This window comes from Panulirus ornatus, chromosome 38, assembly GCF_036320965.1.
Source record: "Panulirus ornatus isolate Po-2019 chromosome 38, ASM3632096v1, whole genome shotgun sequence".
Lineage (NCBI taxonomy): Eukaryota > Metazoa > Arthropoda > Malacostraca > Decapoda > Palinuridae > Panulirus > Panulirus ornatus.
In genome coordinates this window covers 13,230,444-13,252,229 of record NC_092261.1, presented here as the reverse complement: position 1 = coordinate 13,252,229, position 21,786 = coordinate 13,230,444, and the positions used below count along the sequence as shown (strand labels likewise).

At 44.4% G+C, this 21,786-nt stretch overlaps 1 protein-coding gene across 1 annotated transcript; it reads left to right on the top strand.

Moving 5' to 3' along the window:
• Nucleotides 1-3,038: 3,038 nt before the first annotated feature.
• LOC139760911 (uncharacterized) lies at nt 3,039-21,385 on the top strand. The gene is made up of 4 exons (XM_071684685.1): nt 3,039-3,093; nt 17,083-17,268; nt 17,667-18,055; nt 20,036-21,385. The coding sequence occupies exons 2-4, from the start codon at nt 17,084-17,086 to the stop codon at nt 20,731-20,733; spliced, it is 1,272 nt and encodes a 423-aa protein (XP_071540786.1). The 5' UTR covers nt 3,039-3,093; nt 17,083; the 3' UTR covers nt 20,734-21,385.
• Nucleotides 21,386-21,786: the final 401 nt, after the last annotated feature.

Sequence of the window (21,786 nt, the reverse complement as noted above, 5' to 3'; positions counted from 1 at the left end):
CGACCACATCACACTATATTGGACTCCTACACTTACTTTAGCTCTGCTCAGCAATCTAAATTACCACAGAAGTGTCACCACTTAGGAAAACTGGGATTCATCAACCAGAGAAGTGTCACCACTTAGCAAAACTGGGATTCACTAAAGTGTACTGAACACTTAAAAGAGAGGTAGAGCTCCAGTGACACTCGAGATTGACCTTGAGTTAGTCTCAGCTATCAGCTCAGGTCAGACGGAAATTGACAGGTTCTTAGAAGAGAAGGTCGAGCTTGTTACCACAAGACCATTACAGTAATTACCAGGAACTGATGTATCGTTGACCATGAATGATTACGAAATTGAACCACGGATAACAAAAAGTTAAATCCCTCACTCTATACACACACACACACACACACACACACACACACACACACACACAAACAAACATGCGCACACAGCAGTCTGGCCCGAATTACAGTAGCCAATGCCACTTGACGACGTCTTGACAGGTCGCAATAAGGAAACGGAATCCACTGTTGAGTGAGTTAGGATTATATGGGTTAGGCTGCGTGATTGCGAGACCAAGGGACACAGTGACACACCACTTGTCTCACATGTCCCCAACCCACTTCCCTCTTCCTTCTCTTAATGCTTGGATTGTTCTATGTTTCTTCCTTTTCCTTCACCTCTCTCTCGTCACACTGTTGGCTCGTCCTTCGGTGGCTCCCAAGGACTTGCTGTTAACATAAGGCCTTTCACACTTGTTTGGAGTCTGTTCCAGTCCGTATGTGTGTGTGTGTGTGTGTGTGTGTGTGTGTGTGTGTGTGTGTGTGTGTGTGTTCATATACGGATTAAACCTTAGTATCAACAGCTAATGTTTTTTTATGTAATTTTCTTAATTGCCAGATACTAATCACTGTTTGCAATTGCAAGCATAGGTTACTAGACCATCACTGAAACCCAGAACTACTCAACATCAAGGCAAGAAATCAGTTCTGAGGTGATGATAGTGAAAGTGAAATCACTTCCCAAAACACAGGGACAAAAGAAAGGGCCAAGCGAGGATTTGCATTCGTGATCCAGATGCTGGGGCGATTGAATGGGTGTAGTTGCAACCACGATGAAAGGAAGACAAACTTGCGTTCTGCTTCTGATCAAAGCAGAGTTGGAGGATAAGGGAGGTTGATGGTTTGGGACTGTTGTAAGCTTAAGAAATTAAAATATCCAGGGTTAGTAAGAGGGCAAGCGAGAGTAAAGGGGTGGCACTTGTGTTGCACAAGTAGTTGGGGGACCTGTGTTAAAGGGTGTCAGAGAATGTGGATTGATGTGTGTCAGACTGAAAGTTGACTGAGAGATGTGGGTGACTGTCAGTGCTTTTAGCATCTGGTAGTGAAAGAGAGGAGTGAAGAAAGAAGAGCTTTTTGGGAGGAGCGGAGTAAGTGTTCAGGTAGTTTTGATGCAAGAGAGCGAATGCTGTGCTAGGGTTTCTAAATGCAAAAGTGAGTTATGTGGTAATTCAAGGCATAACTGTGTGTCATGGGGTCCCGATGTGAGTGAACCTGGGGAAAAAGCTTGTCTCTGTCACTAAGGCGCGTGTGGCCGCTTCTTCCCATAGTTTGTGTGTGGAGACCAGCCACACGAGGACCGACTGTTATGATTCCCCCTCCTTCCCTCGAACAGCAACGCTGTGAAGTCTCTTCCTTCTTTCGTCTTTCCTTTTTCCTAAGAACTTTCTACCTTGAAGAAGTGAGTCTGATTAATTTCTTCATCATGCTGTATTCATTCACCTTAAATGGCTATGACTGAGGCAAGTTTTGCATGAGCCACGTCGGTCACTATATTATAAGAAAAAAAAAGTGAGTTGGGTTAGGAGTCGGCGGACTTTATTGCAATTTGTGCTGGTTGACAAACAGGCAAAAAGTGAGGGTGATAGTGTGATCGGGCAGAGAGAGGCTGTAGGGAGAGAATGTCTGGTCTGTAGGAAGGAACCAGTGCAAGAAAAAAATTATTGTGAGTTGAGGAAAAGAATAAATGAATCATGTTCGCAATAAGTGGATGAAGTAAGTAAGCTTGGCAAAGAGGCCTGTCATGAAGATCATGTGAATAATGATAATCGCGTTTTATTTCATCTAATTCACCATCTTTTTTTTTTTTAGAAGTCTTGGCCGATGTATTGCCACCTCACACGCAAGTGGTTTGATGAACGAATGTGTGACTCCAGCTAGAACAGTAGCGAAACTGATGGTCCCTCTCTCGCGTAACTACACACCCCTGAGAGTGAAAGTTACTATGACGTGTTGATCCCACAACCGGCGAAGCGATGACCTGTGTGTAGGTGAAGGAGATGAATGGCTCGCGCAAGTGCTGAGGTAATAAGAAATTCTGCCATATTTTTTTTTGGAAGTTCAGGTCGAGTAAAGGAGAAAGAATGAGTAGACGACTCTCGTGTTAGCTTCCGTCCGCAACAGCTGCGAATGATGAAGCTTTACCATAATACGAGTTACTCTTGAAAGGTTTAAGTTACGGTTTAAGTTCCTAAGTGGAGGTCATTTTCAGTCAGAGAGCTAGGGTCGATACTGCTCATGTGAGGTAGGAGAGATGTTGCTGGTGGTATCAAAAAGAAAAAGTAGATTGATATTCACGAACGAAGAGGAAAATGCACCTCTATTTTCATACTGTGACGGACAGGGCACGGGTAAAACACACCCCAATCAAAGGCCATCTCGAGAGAAGATATAAAGTAAAAGGAAAGGAGAGGAGAAAGTGTTAGGGCTCCACAGGTGTCCAGTCATATAAAACTACATACATACTAGTTACATGAATTCCTAAATCACCAATAGACAAGTTTCTTTCAGTATGAAAGAGTTCTATCGCCAGTGTTAATTGTTTGCTTAGGAACCGAACCCTTATGGAGAAGTAATAATTTCAAATCCTCAATACAGTAGCGAGACAAGAAAGGTAAAAGGCTTTCGAGATGTATGCGGGCACCAGCAGACTCCTAGCAATACACCGTTACGTGGTTGGCTGCCAAACACCCCAGGGCTGGGCTTAGGGAATGAACGCCACTTCGCTGGGTAGCCTCGCCTCGCTACGAGCACTAGGGGTCGCACAGTAAGTACCAGGGTAGAGGCGTCGGTTTTCCCTAGATGCTAGGGTTATTGTCTTTCTCCTGGAATATCGGCCCCACTCATTCTCAGTGCTCTATAATTGTACAAACGTTTTAAGGATAAATTCCTTTGTATGGTGTCCAGCCTCTCAAATTATGACACTTTTTCGCAACCACAATTGGACACCGTTGCCATAGTCTCGTGGCTGAGTTTAACTCTCACCAGGTACCTTTTTCTCTTTATTTCGCTATTCCTCCTGAGAATTAATCTATTCTCTGTTTATACTGCTTCTTCGCCCTTCCTATTATCATATTTTCATGTCTCGCTCCTCCGTATCCGTGGATTATTTTTTATTTCAGATATTCCTACTCAGATCATGGCACAGAACGACCACTTGATTTGTGACGATGGAGGACATATTATGTAGTATTTCGGTACGTGTTGACAAAGTCACTCCTGAACCACTGTACCGACCCAGTTTGTAAGAGAGAATAAATTTAAGAAAGAAAAAAAATGTATGGCTCTGAACTTACGTTTGACCTCAAATTTAACTCGAAAACTATTTGACACACAAAGATTCATAGGATTCGTTTTCGGTTTTCCTTCATGCTCGAATTACGATTAATAGTTTTTTTTTTTTGTTTTCTAATAAGGAAACGTTATTTTCTTTCGTAGTTTCACGTTTGTTTGTAAAGAAGGATATTCCTCAAGATGGTTTTCAAGATTGTAATAAGCAAAGCATTTTGCTTGCGGGGGAAAAATATTTTGAAATATCTATATCGCTATATCTCTGTAGTACCGTCTTCATGATTTAATGACGAAAACACTGCATGAAGCTTTTAAATATAGATATCAAACCATCAAAATTCTCGATTTTCGTATCTTAGAAACCTGAAACACAAAGGTCACCATATCAATAATGGGTTATTCTCTGTCTATTTCCTTAGCCAGCAGGCAACTTATTTGTCGTTGCTTTTAAAGGTTCGTCAGAAACTTTAACCTAGTACGGGCCCTTGTCTCTAGACGGCCCCGTCCATCCATCCTTGACCCCTTCAAGAGAGTGACTTGCGCGTGCGCTCCTTTGTCTCGCCTCCCCCGATCTTTACTTATGTCCATACGATCCGTGGTGCTAACGCCTTTCTCACACGTACCCTCATCCTGTCCCTTAACTTCAGGTTCCTCCGCCCGATCTACTTCGTTACGTCTTTTATACGATAATTCATTCAATCTTCCCCTATTTCGATTTCGTTTTAGACTCATTTAGCATTAACGCTCTCTCTCTCCCTACAAATAGTTCACTTACAATCTTATACAAACATTGTGCTTCAGTCTTATATCACTCTGCCTTCGTACGTGCCAGTAGTACCTCCACACCACACCATCAAACTTATCCGACTAGGCTTTCCCTTTCGCCACTCTCCACAAAAAAAAAAAAAACGAATTTTTACTGTCGTACGAAGGTCTTACATAGCTTCCACGCCTTTGTCCTTTATCCATAATGGAAGTATTTGTTACTGGCCCACACCTGATGTCCCCACGACTGTGATGATCTAGTCCACACTTTGCGACCATCTCGTGGAAAGCGACGGGATTTCTGGAAAGGACAGGAACTGACTCTTAAAGGGATCTGGTCCTAATGAAGTTTGACCGTAGGTGCTGAAGATGTGTGTAGATCCCCTTGACAAGCCACATGATAACGTTCAGGATGCTGACTCTGGTTGTGAGTAGCGGCGGTACTGAGTCTTTTTGTGAGTAGTATCTCTCACACAAGTCGCGAGACCGATTCGTCAGCCATTCACCACAGGCAGGTGGTCGCCAAGACCATATTTCCTAAACACTATATTGAAACTTGAGAATTTTTGTTTGCAATGGTCCAGTAACAAGACCACTGAGTGTAATGGGCTCTAGTTTCATTACGAATATTAAGGGAGTATATTCATGATTTCATAACCGAATACCTTTCGTGTGATATTCCCAAGCATAGTGATGTGGAGGGAGGTAGGCTACGTGTACCGTAAGCGGTGGTGTGTGACCTAGGGACCACACCAGCCTCATTATTATTTCAGCTTGAGGTGCCAACACTTAGACGACCAAGGGAAGCGAACCCTTACACTTTCTCCTCCCATAACTCACACACGAGTGAGGCCACCCTGGCCAGGTGACATAGACCACGACCAACACCTCTCGTGTCATTCTATGGTCGCGTGGACGTCCACCTCTGTCTCCCGCCCAAGGAGATAAGCATATCATTTTTTTTTTTCTCTCCAGCTTCTTCTCTTCCTTTCTACTCTTTCCAACGATTCGCGCCCTAACTCTGGCCTTTGACCTGACCCGTGAGGCACCTTGAATGGTCTCTTGACTTACAGGACACGATGAAGAGACAGACTCAAAAGGATAATTTTGAGTTATGCTTTCAAGATTACACACACACACACACACACACACACACACACACACACATATATATATATATATATATATATATATATATATATATATATATATATATATATATATATATATATATATATTATAGCTGCATATTGATGATCATAAGTATGAATGGTAATGCACAAGGGAAAGTAGCAGTAAACACGTATGTACCTACTTAAGAAACCATCATATTATTCTCTATCACAGGCTTTATCCCCTCCTTACTTTCTTCTCACTGACCTTGACCCTTCTTCCTCGCCCCTCTCCCACCTTACAGCCTCCCGCTCATTCCACACCACCAACACGGCCAGGTGATGCGTCACGTCAACAGAGGACGGGCACGTCGCCCATGACCCTGACACAAGTCGTCCCTCAGAGATGAACCAACTTGAAAAGGATATGTACATATCTTGAATTGAGCCAAGGCTGCGTGTCATACCTTTCTCTTAAACCAAAGGTAAAATTTTTAAGAAGTCTTCACTATATCTCTCTTAGTTTGAAGTCAAGCAATGTATGTGCTGTTCGTTATAAATATGTCAGAACTGAGTAAGCAAGTGAATGCTACGTGACAGACTTCACATGATGTCGCTAGTTTTTAATCTCATTTGTCAGCTTGTTCTTCCACCCAGCAGAAATTAAACTCGTGATTCAAAGAGAAGGTAGTGTAAGGGAGATGCAAATACTTTCATATCATGTCGATAGAACAGCTTTAATAACACACCTTATGCTCAAGCTGCAAGTTTCTTATGGTTTATTGTCTTTATTCTTTTTATTCGTTTTTCATCTGTACTTCCTTTTTTTGAGCCTCACGGTTCTTTAACGTAAATCCGCATCCTTGAAGCTGTGTAGACGTACCACACGGAGCACACCTTTCTGCCTCTGTTGATGTGTGGTGTGGGTACATACGTGCAACATCGTCTGTCTGTCCGTGGTGCTGGGGCATACACTTGGATGTCTTCTTCTACTCAGTAAATTCTACCATAACTCTAACTGATTACGTCTCTCTTAAGTTGCACGTGTTATTAACCTCTCGGTAATGTATGTGTGTGTGCGCGTGTGCGTGTACCCGCATGAGTTTGTTGTCTGAAGGGGGAGGTTGGCAAGGGGGCAGCAGCCAGAACCCTGACCTCGTCACCATAGCAACCTTGAAGTGGATCCCTCGTCAACACGCCGCTCAGGTGGATGATGATGGTCTGATGACCCGCACGGTACGGGCCTGATGGTCCCTTCTACTGCATCTGTTGCCTGGCTCATGTTCAAGGTCCCTCTTGCTCCTGCGTCGGTGAGGAGGCCCTGCTATTGACTGACTTGTTTGGCTCTCTTATCCAGCACTGGAAATCCATTGCATTGCTAACTCCATTTCCAAAACTGGACTTCTCTCTTGCTGTTCTTAGCCACGTCAACTTGACGAAGGGCAGTAATGTCTTGTTGTGGAACATATTGCCAATAAGGAGTTCGTCATTTCCTTGCTTCTTCGAAGCTCGAGGACCCCCATAAAATGTGTCCTGGAGTTGTACATAATAATGATGATAACTGACGTTTGCAGTGACGCTAGAATAGCTTGTATATACCCATAACATTATCACTAGATACAATAACAAGCAACATCTTGGGTCATGCATCCATTACTCCATCCTGACAGGTAGATCCTTGATCGCCTGGAGGTAAGGATGGTGGGCGCTGTGTCAAAAGACGACGGCCAAAGTGTTTGCCTGGTGGGCGGCGGCGGGTCAAGGGACGACACCCACTGTATTAGGAAGGTACATAGAAAGTAAGGGTGCAGAAGGCTGAGACATGACAGCTGTTGGTGATCGGTGATCATGAGACTTGAGAGAACCAAGCAACTGCGTTACTAGTGATTTGTTTTGTTACTAAGTGCTACATCTTTGTGAACCGGCGTCCGACTATCTCGGCCACTGGTGACAGCAGACTCGAGTGAGAAACTGCAGAAGCTGGTGTATGAGTTTGGAGGGTGTGTAAAACAGGAAGCTAAAATCAATGTTAATAAGAATATAGTAATAATGTTTTGCAGGGGAGAGAGAGACATCTGGTATGAAGGAGAATTTAAATGGAGAAAACCTGAAGAAGTGAGAGAGAACCTGGGAGTGGAGATGGCAGCGAATTGAACCATGGGAGCTGAAGTGAACCATAATGTGCCTTAAGGGACAAACTTTCTGTATGCGGAGTTAAGTGTATGGAAAGAGAGGGTCACTGTTTGTAAGGACAAAGATAGATGGGAATGTTTGATGACTCGTTTTGTCCCCTTTCTCAACCTTGTACATGTGGTCCATGTCTTTACTCCTGCGTATGTAGGTATGCTCGTGTGCGTCACACCTGCAGGAAATCACCGTTACCTGAATATAAAACACAGAGCCAGATTGTCACACGTTATTACAAAAGGGAAGCCAGGCGTCACTGCTTGCGTGAGGGTACACGCAAGACAAAAGTCACACTTGACTCGCTGCCTCCCTACGACACCAGGGGGAGTTACGCAATCTGTCAAGCAAAATCCTTCATCATCATTTACAGTTATATGACTGAGTATAAGGTGGGGTTCCCAGGTCAAAGGAAGGAGGGGTAGGGGGATGAATTCCTTTTGTTTTCAATGTTCACAGCGAGTCTAATTTCGACAGGTCTCCTCTCCTCCTTAAAAGCCACCGTAGATAGACAGATCGACCAGGATCGTCCACAACTTTCGTCGCTCCTGAGGATGGTGTGAATCATCACCTGCAACTCTGAAACCTAGACGGACGCGGACGTGGCCAAAGTTGCGTTGTATCAGACAAATACCCAAGTTGTGTATGGCCGTCTGGCGGCGGTGGTGTCAGTCACGTACCAGTAAAGGACAGATAATGATCAGGTCGCTTGCGCTTGCCAAAGCTTGGCTCAGGAACTTCACCTGGACCGAAAAGAAAATAGCGAACTCGAAACACCTTTTTCCAGGTATGTACTCAATGGACGTACACTCAACCATGGGAAGTTGGTTGGTTACTATAGGTTTGAGGCCTGTTGACTACCAGGGTCATTCAAGCCGCCAACGTAAAGGTATATAACCCCCAGCCGAATAATATTGAACACCTTCAAGCGTTCAGTATGATTCTAAGTCCAGTCACACCCTCAATACACCGTCAAAACCAAAGCTAGGCCACTGATGCCCAGAGGGGGAAAACATTCTCTCGCTATACACAGTACAGAACATTACACAATACAAACTCTACAAGGAATCAGCTCTAGAAGGTAAAATCCTACGGAGGTGGAGAAAATGTCCTTTCAGAGAATAATGAAAGGACTACAGCTTCGAAGCTTAGCCCTGAAAAGTGATATTATAGTGACTACTAACCTTGCAGATCACTCGAAAGCAACCAGCTAGTATCTGTCTATCAAGATATGCATCCCATGATTCCATTGGCTGACATCTTCCTCCCTCAGTTGTGACGCAACACACAACAGCGCGGGTGAGCCTGGAGCAACAGAGACGAGACGAAAGGAGGAGACCTCACACCTGAATCCTTGCACCACTGACCAAGCAGCAGATAGTCACAACGAAGGGGAAAGTTGCGCTGCACACAGAACTGAATGAACAGAGCTGTGACGACGTACAAGTCACTAAAGATAGAACTGTTATTAATGTGACTTTCTCCTCTCGGCGTGAGTAATGAAATTCATACGAATCCCAAATCTGTTTCTTGATTGCCAAATTAAAGCAATTAATCGTTTAGAAAATCATTATATGCCTTCTACGCCTCACGAGTCATATACAATTGTCTGAGAAGTGTGTAAAGTGGAGTCCATTTTGGTGCACACTTATTTCAGGTAATGACATGCACTACGCTTAAGATCGACATTATACAGCGTGACGCCCCATTATGTCACAAGGACATCAGTGTTGCTATGCTCGCTTCTAAAGGCACCAGCGATCCTAGAGCTTAGCTAGTGTGGCTCATAGCAACACTGATCGCGATAGGTGAACGGATGAGGGAAAGAATCTATGTATATACACTTACAACCACACACACACACACGCGCGCGCACACAGACACATGCTCGCTGCCATGTCCGCTCCCAGATATCTAAAACACTTTACTTCTTCCAAATTTTCTCCTTTCAAACCAAAACCGTAACAAACTCGTCCCTATGCACCACTAAACTTTACAGCCTTAGTTTTATTCACATTTACTTTCAACACTCCCCTTTCACACACTCTCCCAAACTCAGACACTAACTTTTGCAGTTTCTCACTCGAATCTGCCACTAGCGCCATGTCATTAGCGAACAGCAAGTGACCTACCTCCCAAGCGACCCTATCCCTGACAGACAGGCTACAGACCGAGTATGTCGACTGCTCTCCTAACGCCACGGTGACTGCCTGCTGTTTTCGCACGCTGAGCTGCTGGTGGTGGCTACTGTGGAGGATGAGGGCGAGGGTCCATGACGGGTCATGGTGTTGACACCCATCCACCTGGGTTACTCACTGTGTCAACACTGGTAAGGTGTTACTCGTTGTGTCAGCACCATGACGGGTCATGGTGTTGACATCCATCCACCTGAGTTACTCACTGTGTTAACACTGGTAAGGTGTTACTCGTTGTGTCAACACTGGCACGGGATCACTCAGTGCCATTCACTGTGACAAGAACATCTCAGGATGTTGTCGTCCAGACTAAAAACAAAAGATCGTCGGTGCTTCGAATTCTTAGCAGTGGTGGTTCGAATCCTTTCAAAGTACACTGTGGAACGGTTGAATATCGATCTAGCTCTTTGCTCACATGTGGGATAATTACTGCAGATACACAGGTCTTGTGTGTCTTTAAAATCATGATAACAATCGATGATATATTAACGTTTTGCTATGAGCAAAAATACCGATCGTCTAATATGTTTCGGGGTTTTGCACCATCGCTGTGAAATCTGTGAGCGCCGTACGCAAAACCATTAATACCTAAGCCCGTAGAACATCACCAGCTAACTGTGGTGAACCCTCGACAAACAAACTTCTCTAATACATAACTCAGGTCTGTAACACATTGATATCTAACTTATATTAAGGCCCTTATTTTGATATACAACATATATCAACTTGCAGACAATTGATAGGTACATCAGGCTGCAGACAACTGATACGCTATTTCTAGTCCGCATTGGTAAAACATGAACTTTTATCCCAACCCTCAGCGTCCAAATCTGTGGACTGATCCGAGATCATTTCCCAGTCCCTACTCGAGGTACGATCATCTAATTTCATACGGAGATGCCTAATGGTGCGGCCTTCACCATCCTGCGAGACGTAGGTCAGTCACTCTGACGAATATTTCACGCCTCAGAGTCGAACATCGTAAACAATGGGTTTACCTATGTTCCTGACACACCATTGCGAGTCTGTATTTAACATATCCCTGCTGCCTCCTCACTCGTGTTGGCGTCCAACCTTGTACACTAGGAAGGGTTCAGTTATTCTTGATGTGACACCTACGCTTTCCTTGACTCGGTCTATCCTCGCACTGATCCATAGAAGGCATTGATTTCGGTCGTGCATAACTTGGAAAGAATGGTGTCGCAGTTGGCAGCAGTCAGAATTCAAATGTCAGTAGATGTCATGGCCTTCGGGAGGCTAACAACGCAGTTCACGAAGTCATGAAGGGTAACAACATCAGCTGGAAGACAGTGCTATGATCCTACGTTGATCTACAATGAGGAGGAACCTCTCAAGCCTCTCTTTGGTCAGCTGATATGAGAACTCAGCTACTCTAGTGTCGTAGGACACAATTAAGTCCAGCGAGTCGATCCACACGACACGTCCATCTCATGTCCAGACACATGAAGGGACGACATATAATACATATTTGCCTTTGAGAAAGAAAAAATGAAAAAGTTATTAGTTTTCAACTGGTTCATGGATAGACAGCAGACATTAGCCTTGTGAACCCCTCAAAACTACAGCTCGAAGTATACCACAAAATTCTTTCCATCAGATTCAGTTACATTAAAAAAACGTAATGTGGTGATTACAAAATGACATAATAACTTCATCGCACTTCCACGAAAAGGATTGGAATCTCATGATGCTCAAAGTGTACAAGGGTAGCTTTCCATGTAAACATTGTAACCGTTGCTCTTTCATATGAATATTTCTAGCATCTATGTTCCACCTATGAAATCCAGAGACGTATAAAAGACAATGAAACGCCATTATTAATCGAAAAAAAAAAAGATGAATAAGCTCATACTGTTGGAACGTTCCTTTGGTTGGTCAGAAATGTATCCTATGAGAACTAAATGTTATCAAACAAAACTTGTCTATTGTTCACAGACTTCATCTCCCTGAGGATAAGTAAGTTTGTACTCTTTCTTTTAAGCAGGTTACCATCAGCTCTGTCTTTCTCTATATAGGGTACAGTACAATCACTAACGACACGGCTGACGAAAAGACTCAAAAATTTTGGGAATTACTTGCGTTCTTGTGTGGGTATTTCTATATGAACTGCCGCTTTCCACAGGCGTACGTAAGGTTCTCCTAATAACAGGGTTATTTTCAAGAAACAGTTATTTCACCCTGGTGAGAAAATTCGGACCCGCGAAGGTTGTACGATACGGTTGTTGAGTAGTTTCAACTTCCTGTTGGTCTGTTTTCCACATTTCCGAGTGAGTGACGCAGTCCTGTTGAAACCTTGAACGGTACAAGAGATTCCAACATTGTCGAAGTAAAACGAAATAGACCTGGGATGCTGTAGGGGGGAAGAAGGGTACGCGTCGAGACCTTAGACTAGCAGGAGTTGCGCCAGCAAGACTCGTATCTGTAGTGTGAAGAGCAGACAAGAGACAAGTGAGCTGGTATCTTATAGAAACTATTAAGTTATTCCTTAAAAATACGTAGAAGCGTTTTTTTTTCTGTTTATAGGAACTCGTATGATTGTCTTCAATAAACTGCAACGAGCCACGAGGCTGCTATCTGAGATATGGTGCAAGAAAAAAAAAATAAAAAGATATGATGAGCCAAATGCAGTTATGCCGAAGAGAGGGATAAAGAAACTTTCTTAAATACCTCTTGTCATAATGGCAGATACTTATAGCCATTACGAATGTCATAACTACGTCAAGTTATGGTCCTGTACTGTAGCAAAATGCTAGGAGGTAACGTGCGCTCTTCTAAATCACTATGTTGCACAGTGTCCCTCTGATACTACAGTACTAATCGAGATCTGTTGTCATAAGTAATCGAGATTTGTTGTCATAAGGGATAGGAAGCAGATTTGACGCTCACTATTTCACCCCATTATCGGTAGTTCTTAGACTGGAGAAGCTATAACGTGCAAATGAACATTTAAAACTAACTGCTTGGAAAATTTTGTGTGATTGGCGGGTCTATGCAACCAGCATGTATAGTGGGACTGGTATCTAAAACCATCAGGTGAGTGGAGCCACAATCTCCTTGGGTACTGTAATATGCATAGAACTACCAAGTGTGTTGACTGACGAGCACTGAACCATCAGATTAATGACCCAACAAAAGGTTTCAGAACCCACCATCAATATGGGAACAGCAAGTGCGCAGCAAGAAGGTGGAGTTGATAGGTTTTGTGAATCAACAGATGTTCAGAATCAGCGGATGAGTAGAACCAACAGCAATATAAGGCTATTTGGTTCGCAAGACTTTCAGGTATTTCCGCCCAACGACAGGTGTTTAATCAGCTACATGGCGTTGGCATAACAGGGCCAAGGAAACATCAGGCATGACAAATGAACAGGTGTATGATAGGGTCACCAGGCGCGTGCGACCATCACGTCAACAAATAGTCTCTGTTACATGAACACGTAAACCACGATTGTAGGGAAAGCAGATGTGTATAAGGACCAGGTTCGTGAAAATAACCAGAGATGAGTGGAATTAAGTGCCTGTGGGGAGCCACATGGTGTGTGTGTGTGTGTGTGTGTGTGTGTGTGTGTGTGTGGAGCCATCAGGTCCCACGCAGGCGCCTGGACGGCGTAGGTGCCACGGTAGACGGATCATCATGGACAAGGCGCTCTCCTACTACGAGGACACAAACATTATACGCGCCCATAGGTTCTCAACGCTGTGTTGAGCTGCCAACTCCCCACACTGCCGCCCACTCGTATCGTGTGCGGGCGTGACGGGGCGGCCTTGTTGCATGCTGGTGGGAGGAGAATGGAAGGTCAGGAGCGGCGAGAGTATATAAGGCTGGCATTGGTAGCTCTCAGAGCAGCCTTCTTACAGGTACGTCGCAGGAGGATGCTGGTGGCGTTCCCGCAGGCGTTTGTTGTGTTTTGTGGAGCTGGGTGTGGCGCTAGTGAGCACAGGCAACGACTCGACGTTTCGTATTATTGTGTTGCGTCTGACGTGTTTACACGAAGGGAAATTTGTCGCAAGTGGCAACGCAGGACTTGCGCTGTGATTCTGTAAGCGATATGAAAATAACGAAGCAGCTGTTATAAGCTGATGTTATTAAACTCTACTGTGGCGCTCTCAAGCTTACTCGTACCTGTTTATCTCTGGCTTGCCGTAATGAATGTAAAGTAACATCCTGGTTCCTTGCAAGTAACCCACTTACGTGCGTGCACTCAAGTATCACGTAATTCTAACAACTCACGTCTCGGTCAAGAGGAATGCGCTCAGGGAATCTTGGTTGTCTGAAACCCACATATTAGTGAGTAATGAGATGTGATAAGAGTCAGGATCATCACCAACCTATGGGGTTTCAAGGACACTTAAGGAAACACCTGCTACAGCTGTAGTGAAGCCTGACTTGTCAATAACGCAAAGGACTGAATAGCGTCTGAGGACATTCATGTGACCTATGCGTTCGTTCTCACGTCTCCATTATTCAAACACTACATCAATGGGTAATGTCAGCAGAAGAATAGGTTCTTATCTGTGTTGAATCAATGAACAAATCAGATTTTTGTCGTATGTTCCACGGCCAAACGAAAGGATGCTCCCATTATCCTTCATGAACAGAGATACAAAATGCATACTGATCAAATACCTTTCGTAGTAGTTCCCACGTACGCTGGATTGCCCCAGTAAGGGTAAAATCATAACTGAACTAGTCTATAACATGCTTACTATTATCTTGACCACAGGACACAGCAGGTGTTCGAGTGTGGAAGTTTGGGTGAATGTCCTCAGCTCCAGTGTTCTAGTATTTCCTTATGTTGCCACACGCATACGGTTGTGGCGGTAATGACAGAGCGTCTTCACTTTCACTCCTGGACACAGATCCATGACTTTCGCTGCGAGGGACCAACGAGTCGCGCATTGATAACCCACAACAGTCAGTGCTCGCTACCGCCACTGGACTTAATGACATTATTTCTGTTACTTAGCTTTTAAAACACATCTTTCAATCGTGTGGTTATCTGATTTCTTTTTCTTTCTAATTCCTGGTGACGTATTTTATCTAGTTCCTTTATGTCTTTGTACCGTTTTCTATAGCAGCAGCAACAGCCGGGGTCACTCTTCCTGATCTTCTTCAGTGTGTCACCACGGACGCGTCCTCAACTCTCACTCGCCTTGGGGAGGGGACGATCAACGTCGAAGTCGCCGGCAGCCAACCTTCTCTATGAGAGAGGCACTTCTGCTTCCGGCTACCTCAACCAAGTCCTCTCTTCCGCCAACGCACAATATACTACCTCACTAGTGCATTTCCGCTGCTCGGCTGTACTCTCTCCCTCTCTTTCTATTTTCCTCTTGTCCTTTTCTCAACACTTCCATCAGGAGGGCTGTCTTCTCTCTTTCTTTCTCTCTTCTCTCAGAAATGGCCCACTTCCCCCTACCGTTCTCTCTCCCCCTTCCTCTTCTCTCCCCTCTATCTATCTTACGCGCCCTTTCGTTCCTCCAACTTTTGAGAACTGATCATCATGGTCGTTGCCACAGCCATTTCGATCACCACCTGGTCTACTAACCTTCACAAGCCGATATGGGTTGTAGACATATCACTCACAACGTCCGACATACCCTCTCACACCACTACAAGACCACTATCTTAACTAAGACCTGAAACAAGCGCCAGTATTAGTGACAGAACTCCAGAGAACTCTGTAATTCGTGCCACCACGTAGGAAAGTAAGACCCATACATCCTCATCCAATTAGCGTATTGGACATGAGCGGCAGGTGTCAACTGTGTGATGTAAATAGAATCCCGTTTTACGTTTGGGATAAAGCTGGAAGATTCATATATATTGAAACAATTGCTAGTGAACCCATGCAGGCACGAAGTGACTCATCGTCAGTAACGCTGACCACCACACCCGTGTCCGTCTGTCTGTCCGTGTGACAGTAAACAATTAAAAGCTATAGCCGTAAAATAACAACATCGAAAATGAAGTAAATAGCGGTTATGGCGGTCCCGTTAATTATGGTGGTGGGTGGTGGAGAAGATAGTGATGATGGTGGCTGTGGGTGGAGAGGGTCTTTGCCGTGTTGGCGGTGGTAGCGTCATCCGGGCGCCTCCCACAGTAAAAATGTTCTTTCCATCAAACGAGTCGCCCGGGTATTCCTGCCAAGCGATTCAGCTTCTTAGTCAGCCTCCGATGTTACACAGTGTCAAATGCCTTCATTTCTGTCTGAGGCAGAGCTCACTCTCTCGTAGAAATCTAAGAGGTTCGTAACACATGACCACCTTTCCCTAAAACAGTGTTGTTTCTCATTTAGGTAATTTCTCCCCCGTAGATGGTCATCTATTTGCTTTCTGATTATTTTTTTTTCCAGTACCTTACAGACAGACCGCACTCGTTAATGAGATTGATTTCTACTTCAGCACCTCTTCTCGGTCTCCTTTTCTATAGATGGGTATCTTTTTTTTATCTAATTGAATGGTTAGAAGAGAGGAAGAAGAGGTGGGCAGGGGAAAGGATATAGTTTGAAATGGAAGTGAAGAGTAAGGTGTGCACAGGTGTATGGTGTAATTTCCTTGATGCATGTGGGTGCTTATATGGAAGCGTGTTTTTCGTGCCTCATTTATATACCCCGCGGCAGACTAGGGGTGTGTATGTATCAGTGTCGTATCTATGGTTATATGAAGGAGATTCACTAAGCTAAGCTAAACACTGTTCATCATGTACATCGATGGATGCCTGGAGCCTCCCTGAGTGTTTTGACGCTTCAGGGGTAACCAAGGGTGTTCCATGTTTGTGATGTTGTCCAGATCTCAGTATGAACTGACTGATCCAGTCTTAATCGTTCGTGCTGTTCTAATGTGTTTCCAATGTAGGAGTATTTTTCATTTGACGAGTCGTAGAAGCATCATTTTGTATCATTTCTGACTTCAGCATACGTTTTTTGGAGGCGAGAAACGTGGGTATGTGTGGGTAAGTTAGGTCAGTCATGATCACAGATGGGTAAGTCATTTGCCCTTTTACACTTCGTCTATCCTAACGACATGTTGAACAGTATTCCAAGAGGTCTGGTCGGCGCATCTTGCACACATATTCAGCGCGGAGTACGCCAGGGGTGAGGTCGCACAACACTCGATATGTCGATACAATGTAAGAGAAGTGACCACCACATATAAGGTTAAGATCGCGTGTGTCTGTCTCTCCTACAGGATGGCTGGAGTACGAGCGTTGGTGTTGATCTACTGGGCAGGGCTGGCCGCCGCTCAGGTCAAGTTCCCGTCGAAGAGCGGCGACAACCCAACGGAGACGACGACGACCACCAGCAGCCCTGTTGCAGCGTCCCAGCAGGACGCCCAACTTCAGTCTTCACAGCCTGATAACCCAGGCCAAACCAGGTACGCTGCTCAGGTGGTTCTCATGTTTGAGGTAGGGAAATCAGCTCACTGAAATGGGAGACTTTGTGGTTAATGTTATCATTTTCTTTTTATTTCTGAAGTTTTATCCCTTCTATTGTTCCTATTCCCGTTCCGAGCCATCGCCTGCCATGAACTATTCCCGAATAAATTATCATTCCATTTTTTGATGGCTTACGTAGCCCAAGTACCTTTTTCCCATTATTCAATATGACCTTCTGATTATACGTATAACCTCTTCAACGCATCCATTAATGAGCTTTTCAGCTGAGGTACAAGATTTCGTAGAAGTATTATATAGTCCTCACTCGAATATGCTTTCCAGGAGGAATGCTGTACACTTTTCATCAAACGATTTTCTTTTCATTCTTTTCCATCAGGTTTGCACCTGGCTTCGGAGGAAATCCAAACGTCATTGGGCTCTTCAATGAGTGCCATCACTGCTCCTTCAGCACCCCACAGCTCGCCCAGCAATGTTGTCATACTCGCCAACTCTGCTGTTCCTTCCTGCAGACATTCCCGGGACAGTTCCCGGGTGTAGTGGGTCCCGGGGTTATCCCTGGTCCAGTGGGTCCCATAGGCGTCCCTGGACAGGGCTTCCACGGAGGTAAAGTCGGGACTTGCCCCCTGGTCGCTGGGCTTCAGTCTGGCTTCGGCAGGTTCAGCGGGGCGGCTTGTGTGGCCGAGTGTCGGAATGACTTCGACTGCCACGACCAGATGAAGTGCTGCCCCGCTGGCTGCTCCACCGTCTGCCGCAACCCACAGGGAGGTTAGTGCTCCGCTGTCTCATCAAATCTCACTCGCTAATGACCCCCTTTCTGCCCTCGGTGTAAATAAAAGCACTTTAACTGAAAGATCCAGGTATTCTCTCATTAGAATCAGGTATTCTCTCATTAGAATGAGGGAAAACATGTTAATCTTTAAGGTCTTCGCATTGCTCTTAACAGGATAAGTTGGGATTACAAAGTCAATGAAAACGATGTGGTTGTAGCTTGGGAAAGCTCCAGTAAGATAGGTGTCAATCGATGGCAGACGTTCATTTCTTAAAACTAAGCAAAAATGGTGAAACTGAAATATGTATTAAAAAAACTGCCTCTTGTTTTGAAAATATCACATAAGAGACTTAAAACTGACAAACTCATACACCAAGGGAACATATACATGAAGCTTATATTGGTGAAAAAGAGTAGAAACAAACACTTAAGAATCTTATGGTTAAGTTAGAAGCGAAAAAAAAAATCACTTCTCAACGAACTGCTTCAATAATTATGAAAAACGTATGATCGGTTCAGTACAATCAAGCTAACATAATAATCTTTAAAAGATTTTCTCTTCACACACTGAAGACAACTGATTTTCCACATCTAGTCCCACTGCTAAGAAATGCGAACATTCTGCAGCACATGGATATAAACAGTCAAATTATCCATCCTATTCATATTCCATACCGTCATGACCACTCTCCTAACGCCCTAGATCTGTTCTTCATCTCTCCTCCTTCTCGCTGTACTTGTACAATCTCGCCCCTACCTGGTTCATATTGGAGATACTACTTAGATTAACCGGATCTCCTTCTTCAACTGCTAGTTTCAGACGTGAATGTTGGCACTTAGACAGCGATGCCTGGACTAACTTGCGAGTGTATTTTCTTCAACTTTCCTTGATCGGGTTATTGCTTTTCGTCTGGTGATGCTTCTGTCTCCTCTGAGCATGTAGCAGACGTTTCTGTTCCGGGAATGGAAGCACATATCCCCTTGTCCTCTACTGCTACCTCCAGTCCGAGATTCAGCCATTCCTGTTTTAAGACTATTCAGGCATGGGATTTGGCAAGTCGGATCGGGAAAGACTTTTCCTCCCTCCGACTCGCATTTATCTCTCATCTCTTCTCGAAATCACTACTGCAGGTATGTTACTCGGGAGATGAAGCGTACCTTTAAGCAAGCAAAAGAAGTGCTTATGATCCTCCATCCATGCTACCACCTCTTTAGACATAGTACTTGTACTTCTGCGTAACCTGTACTGGTATATCCTTCCCCAAAGGTAGTTGAGGGTGACTCATCTCTTTGCCAACACTCGTCCTGTTGGTCTGACTCCCACTGCTTCTAAAGTCTTTGAATCTCCTCAACTCCCAGTATCCCAATCACCTCCAGTCTCATAGTCTTATCTCTGCTTAACAGGTTTAACTCTTATGAGGCGAGATTCAGCAATATACGTGCATCCTTTTCGAGAGACGGGTGAATTCTTCCGTAGCTCTTGACATATCCATTGCTTTCGATAAAAATCTTTTAACCTTCAAGCTCCCGTATTTTGGTCTCTAGTATCTAGCTTTCCCTCTAGTTTGACCCACTTGCCCTACACCGTATCACAGTGAGCTGCGCCACGTACTACCTGGCAGGGTCATGCGTCACATGATTGCTGTGTGGCCAATCGACAACTCATGGGTCGTCCTTTGTGATGTGTCATTTCTTAACAGTTACGATCTCCCTCAGTTGCAAAGATCGTCATGACTGATTAATCTTTTCTCCCCATTATTCCCTGTCTTTTCAGCTCTTTGGATACTTCCTTCAAGGCTTGGCTTTTACGAGATCCTTTCCTTATGACCAGAAATTTTCACATGTAGAAATATGGTATATTAATATGGGTAAAGTAGTATCAAATGTCCCCCACATTTCATGACTAATTACCTCTGGTGTTCTGACGCGCTGTCTGAGGTGTATATAGACGTAATTCGTCATTTCTCCTCTTCCAGCTGTGTTCGCTCCGATCGTGATTCACCCGACGGTCAAACCGGGGTCGTGCCCACCAAAAGGCCTCTTGGGTTTCCTAGGTCTTCGCTCAGGAGCTGATGGCGCTAGTGCGGCGACTGATGCCCCGGCAAACACAGACACAGAAGACGCGCGTCTTCAGGAGCAACAGGATGGCAAGGATCGCCGCATAAACCGAAAAGAACGACAGGAACGGAAGAGGAGCCGGAGATCACGCGACAGACAAGACCAGGAGGACCGACGTGAAAGACGTAGGAACCGACTGAATCGGGTATACGGTCGCGTTATCCGATCGGCCAATTTGCAGCACAGGGAAGACCGACGGGAGAGGCAACGCAACCGGAAGAATCGAGTATTCGGTCGCGTTATCCGCTCGGCCAATTTACAGCACAGGAGAGACCGGCGAGAGAGGCAACGCAACCGGAAAAATCGCGTATTCGGTCGCATCATCCGCTCGGTTGGGCTGGAAGATGACGCCAGACGCAACAAGCGGCGACGCTACAACAAACATGACGTGCGCAACAGCCGCGTCATCCGCCAAGCAGATCCCAACCAGAGATTTTTCTTTGGCAATCCTTTCTGCCAGAGTCGGTGTTCCAACGACTTCGACTGTCCCGGTAACCTCAAGTGCTGCTCCAGAAATAAGGATTGTACTGAATGCCTCAGCCCTACGTTCCCTTAACCGTAACCATTCGCGCTAAACACTTTCATGTCGGCATCTACGGTAATGCATCCTAGTGGCTCTGGCGAGAGATTCTCCCCAGCCCAGATGAAAGTAAGATTTCCCATCCCTCTCTCCCCCACTCCCAGTGGGATGTAGAGACTGCTCCCCACTCAAGATGATACAGGGTGTCCCGTCATTTTTCCCCCAGCACAGATTAAGACTAAGGAAATCCCACACCGAATAAGACTAAGGTAATCCCATTCCTCCTTCCCACTCCAATAAGACTAAGGTAATCCCATTCCTTCTTCCCACCCCAATAAGACTAAGGTATTCCCATTCCTTCTGCCCATCCCAATAAGACTAAGGTATTCCCATTCCGAATAAAACTAAGGTATTCCCATCTCTCCTCCCCACCCCATCCTTCCCCCTTTATCCATTATCCCTGAGTTAACCAATCGATGCAAAAACACTGCAAATTCTTCTCTATGCTGATATTATTAAGGTATGAGTCACATTAATTATCTTACTTCATCTCCAAGAGCTTAAAGATATTTATTTCTGGAATTTCATTTGTGTAAGTGTTATTTATATACTCTAAACATGAAATTACTGACATCGGAAAAGGTGTGTAAGTAGTTATCACATGTATTTCTAATAAAAGATGAAAATATTTCAGTCTCATAAAAATGCCTATTTGGTTATTATATATATATATATATATATATATATATATATATATATATATATATATATATATATATATATATATATGTGTGTGTGTGTGTGTGTGTGTGTGTGTGTGTGTGTGTGTGTTTGTGTGTGTGTGTGTGAAAATAAGTCTTAGATACCTATAGGAAAATTGGGGTTACTAGCATCCCTGAACTAGTGTCCCTAGTAGTGACTGAGCGAACTAAGTTCCTGCGTAGTGTAATAAATGCAGGACTGTGTTTAAATGGCTTACTTGATTAGCTTACAGTGTTTGTAAAACAAGACAATAATTCAAATGGACATAGCAATTTGATACTATTTGTTCAATATCATTTTAACATACAGTATCATCAAATCCACCAC

What these genes read in the sequence shown, in the direction of transcription:
- LOC139760911 (XM_071684685.1), top strand. Translation starts at nt 17,084, where the DNA reads ATGGCTGGAGTACGAGCGTTGGTGTTGATCTACTGGGCAGGGCTGGCC. An exon ending in GATAACCCAGGCCAAACCAG is followed by an intron (nt 17,269 to 17,666) that starts GTACGCTGCTCA and finishes CTTTTCCATCAG; the next exon opens with GTTTGCACCTGGCTTCGGAG. An exon ending in CTGCCGCAACCCACAGGGAG is followed by an intron (nt 18,056 to 20,035) that starts GTTAGTGCTCCG and finishes CTCCTCTTCCAG; the next exon opens with CTGTGTTCGCTCCGATCGTG.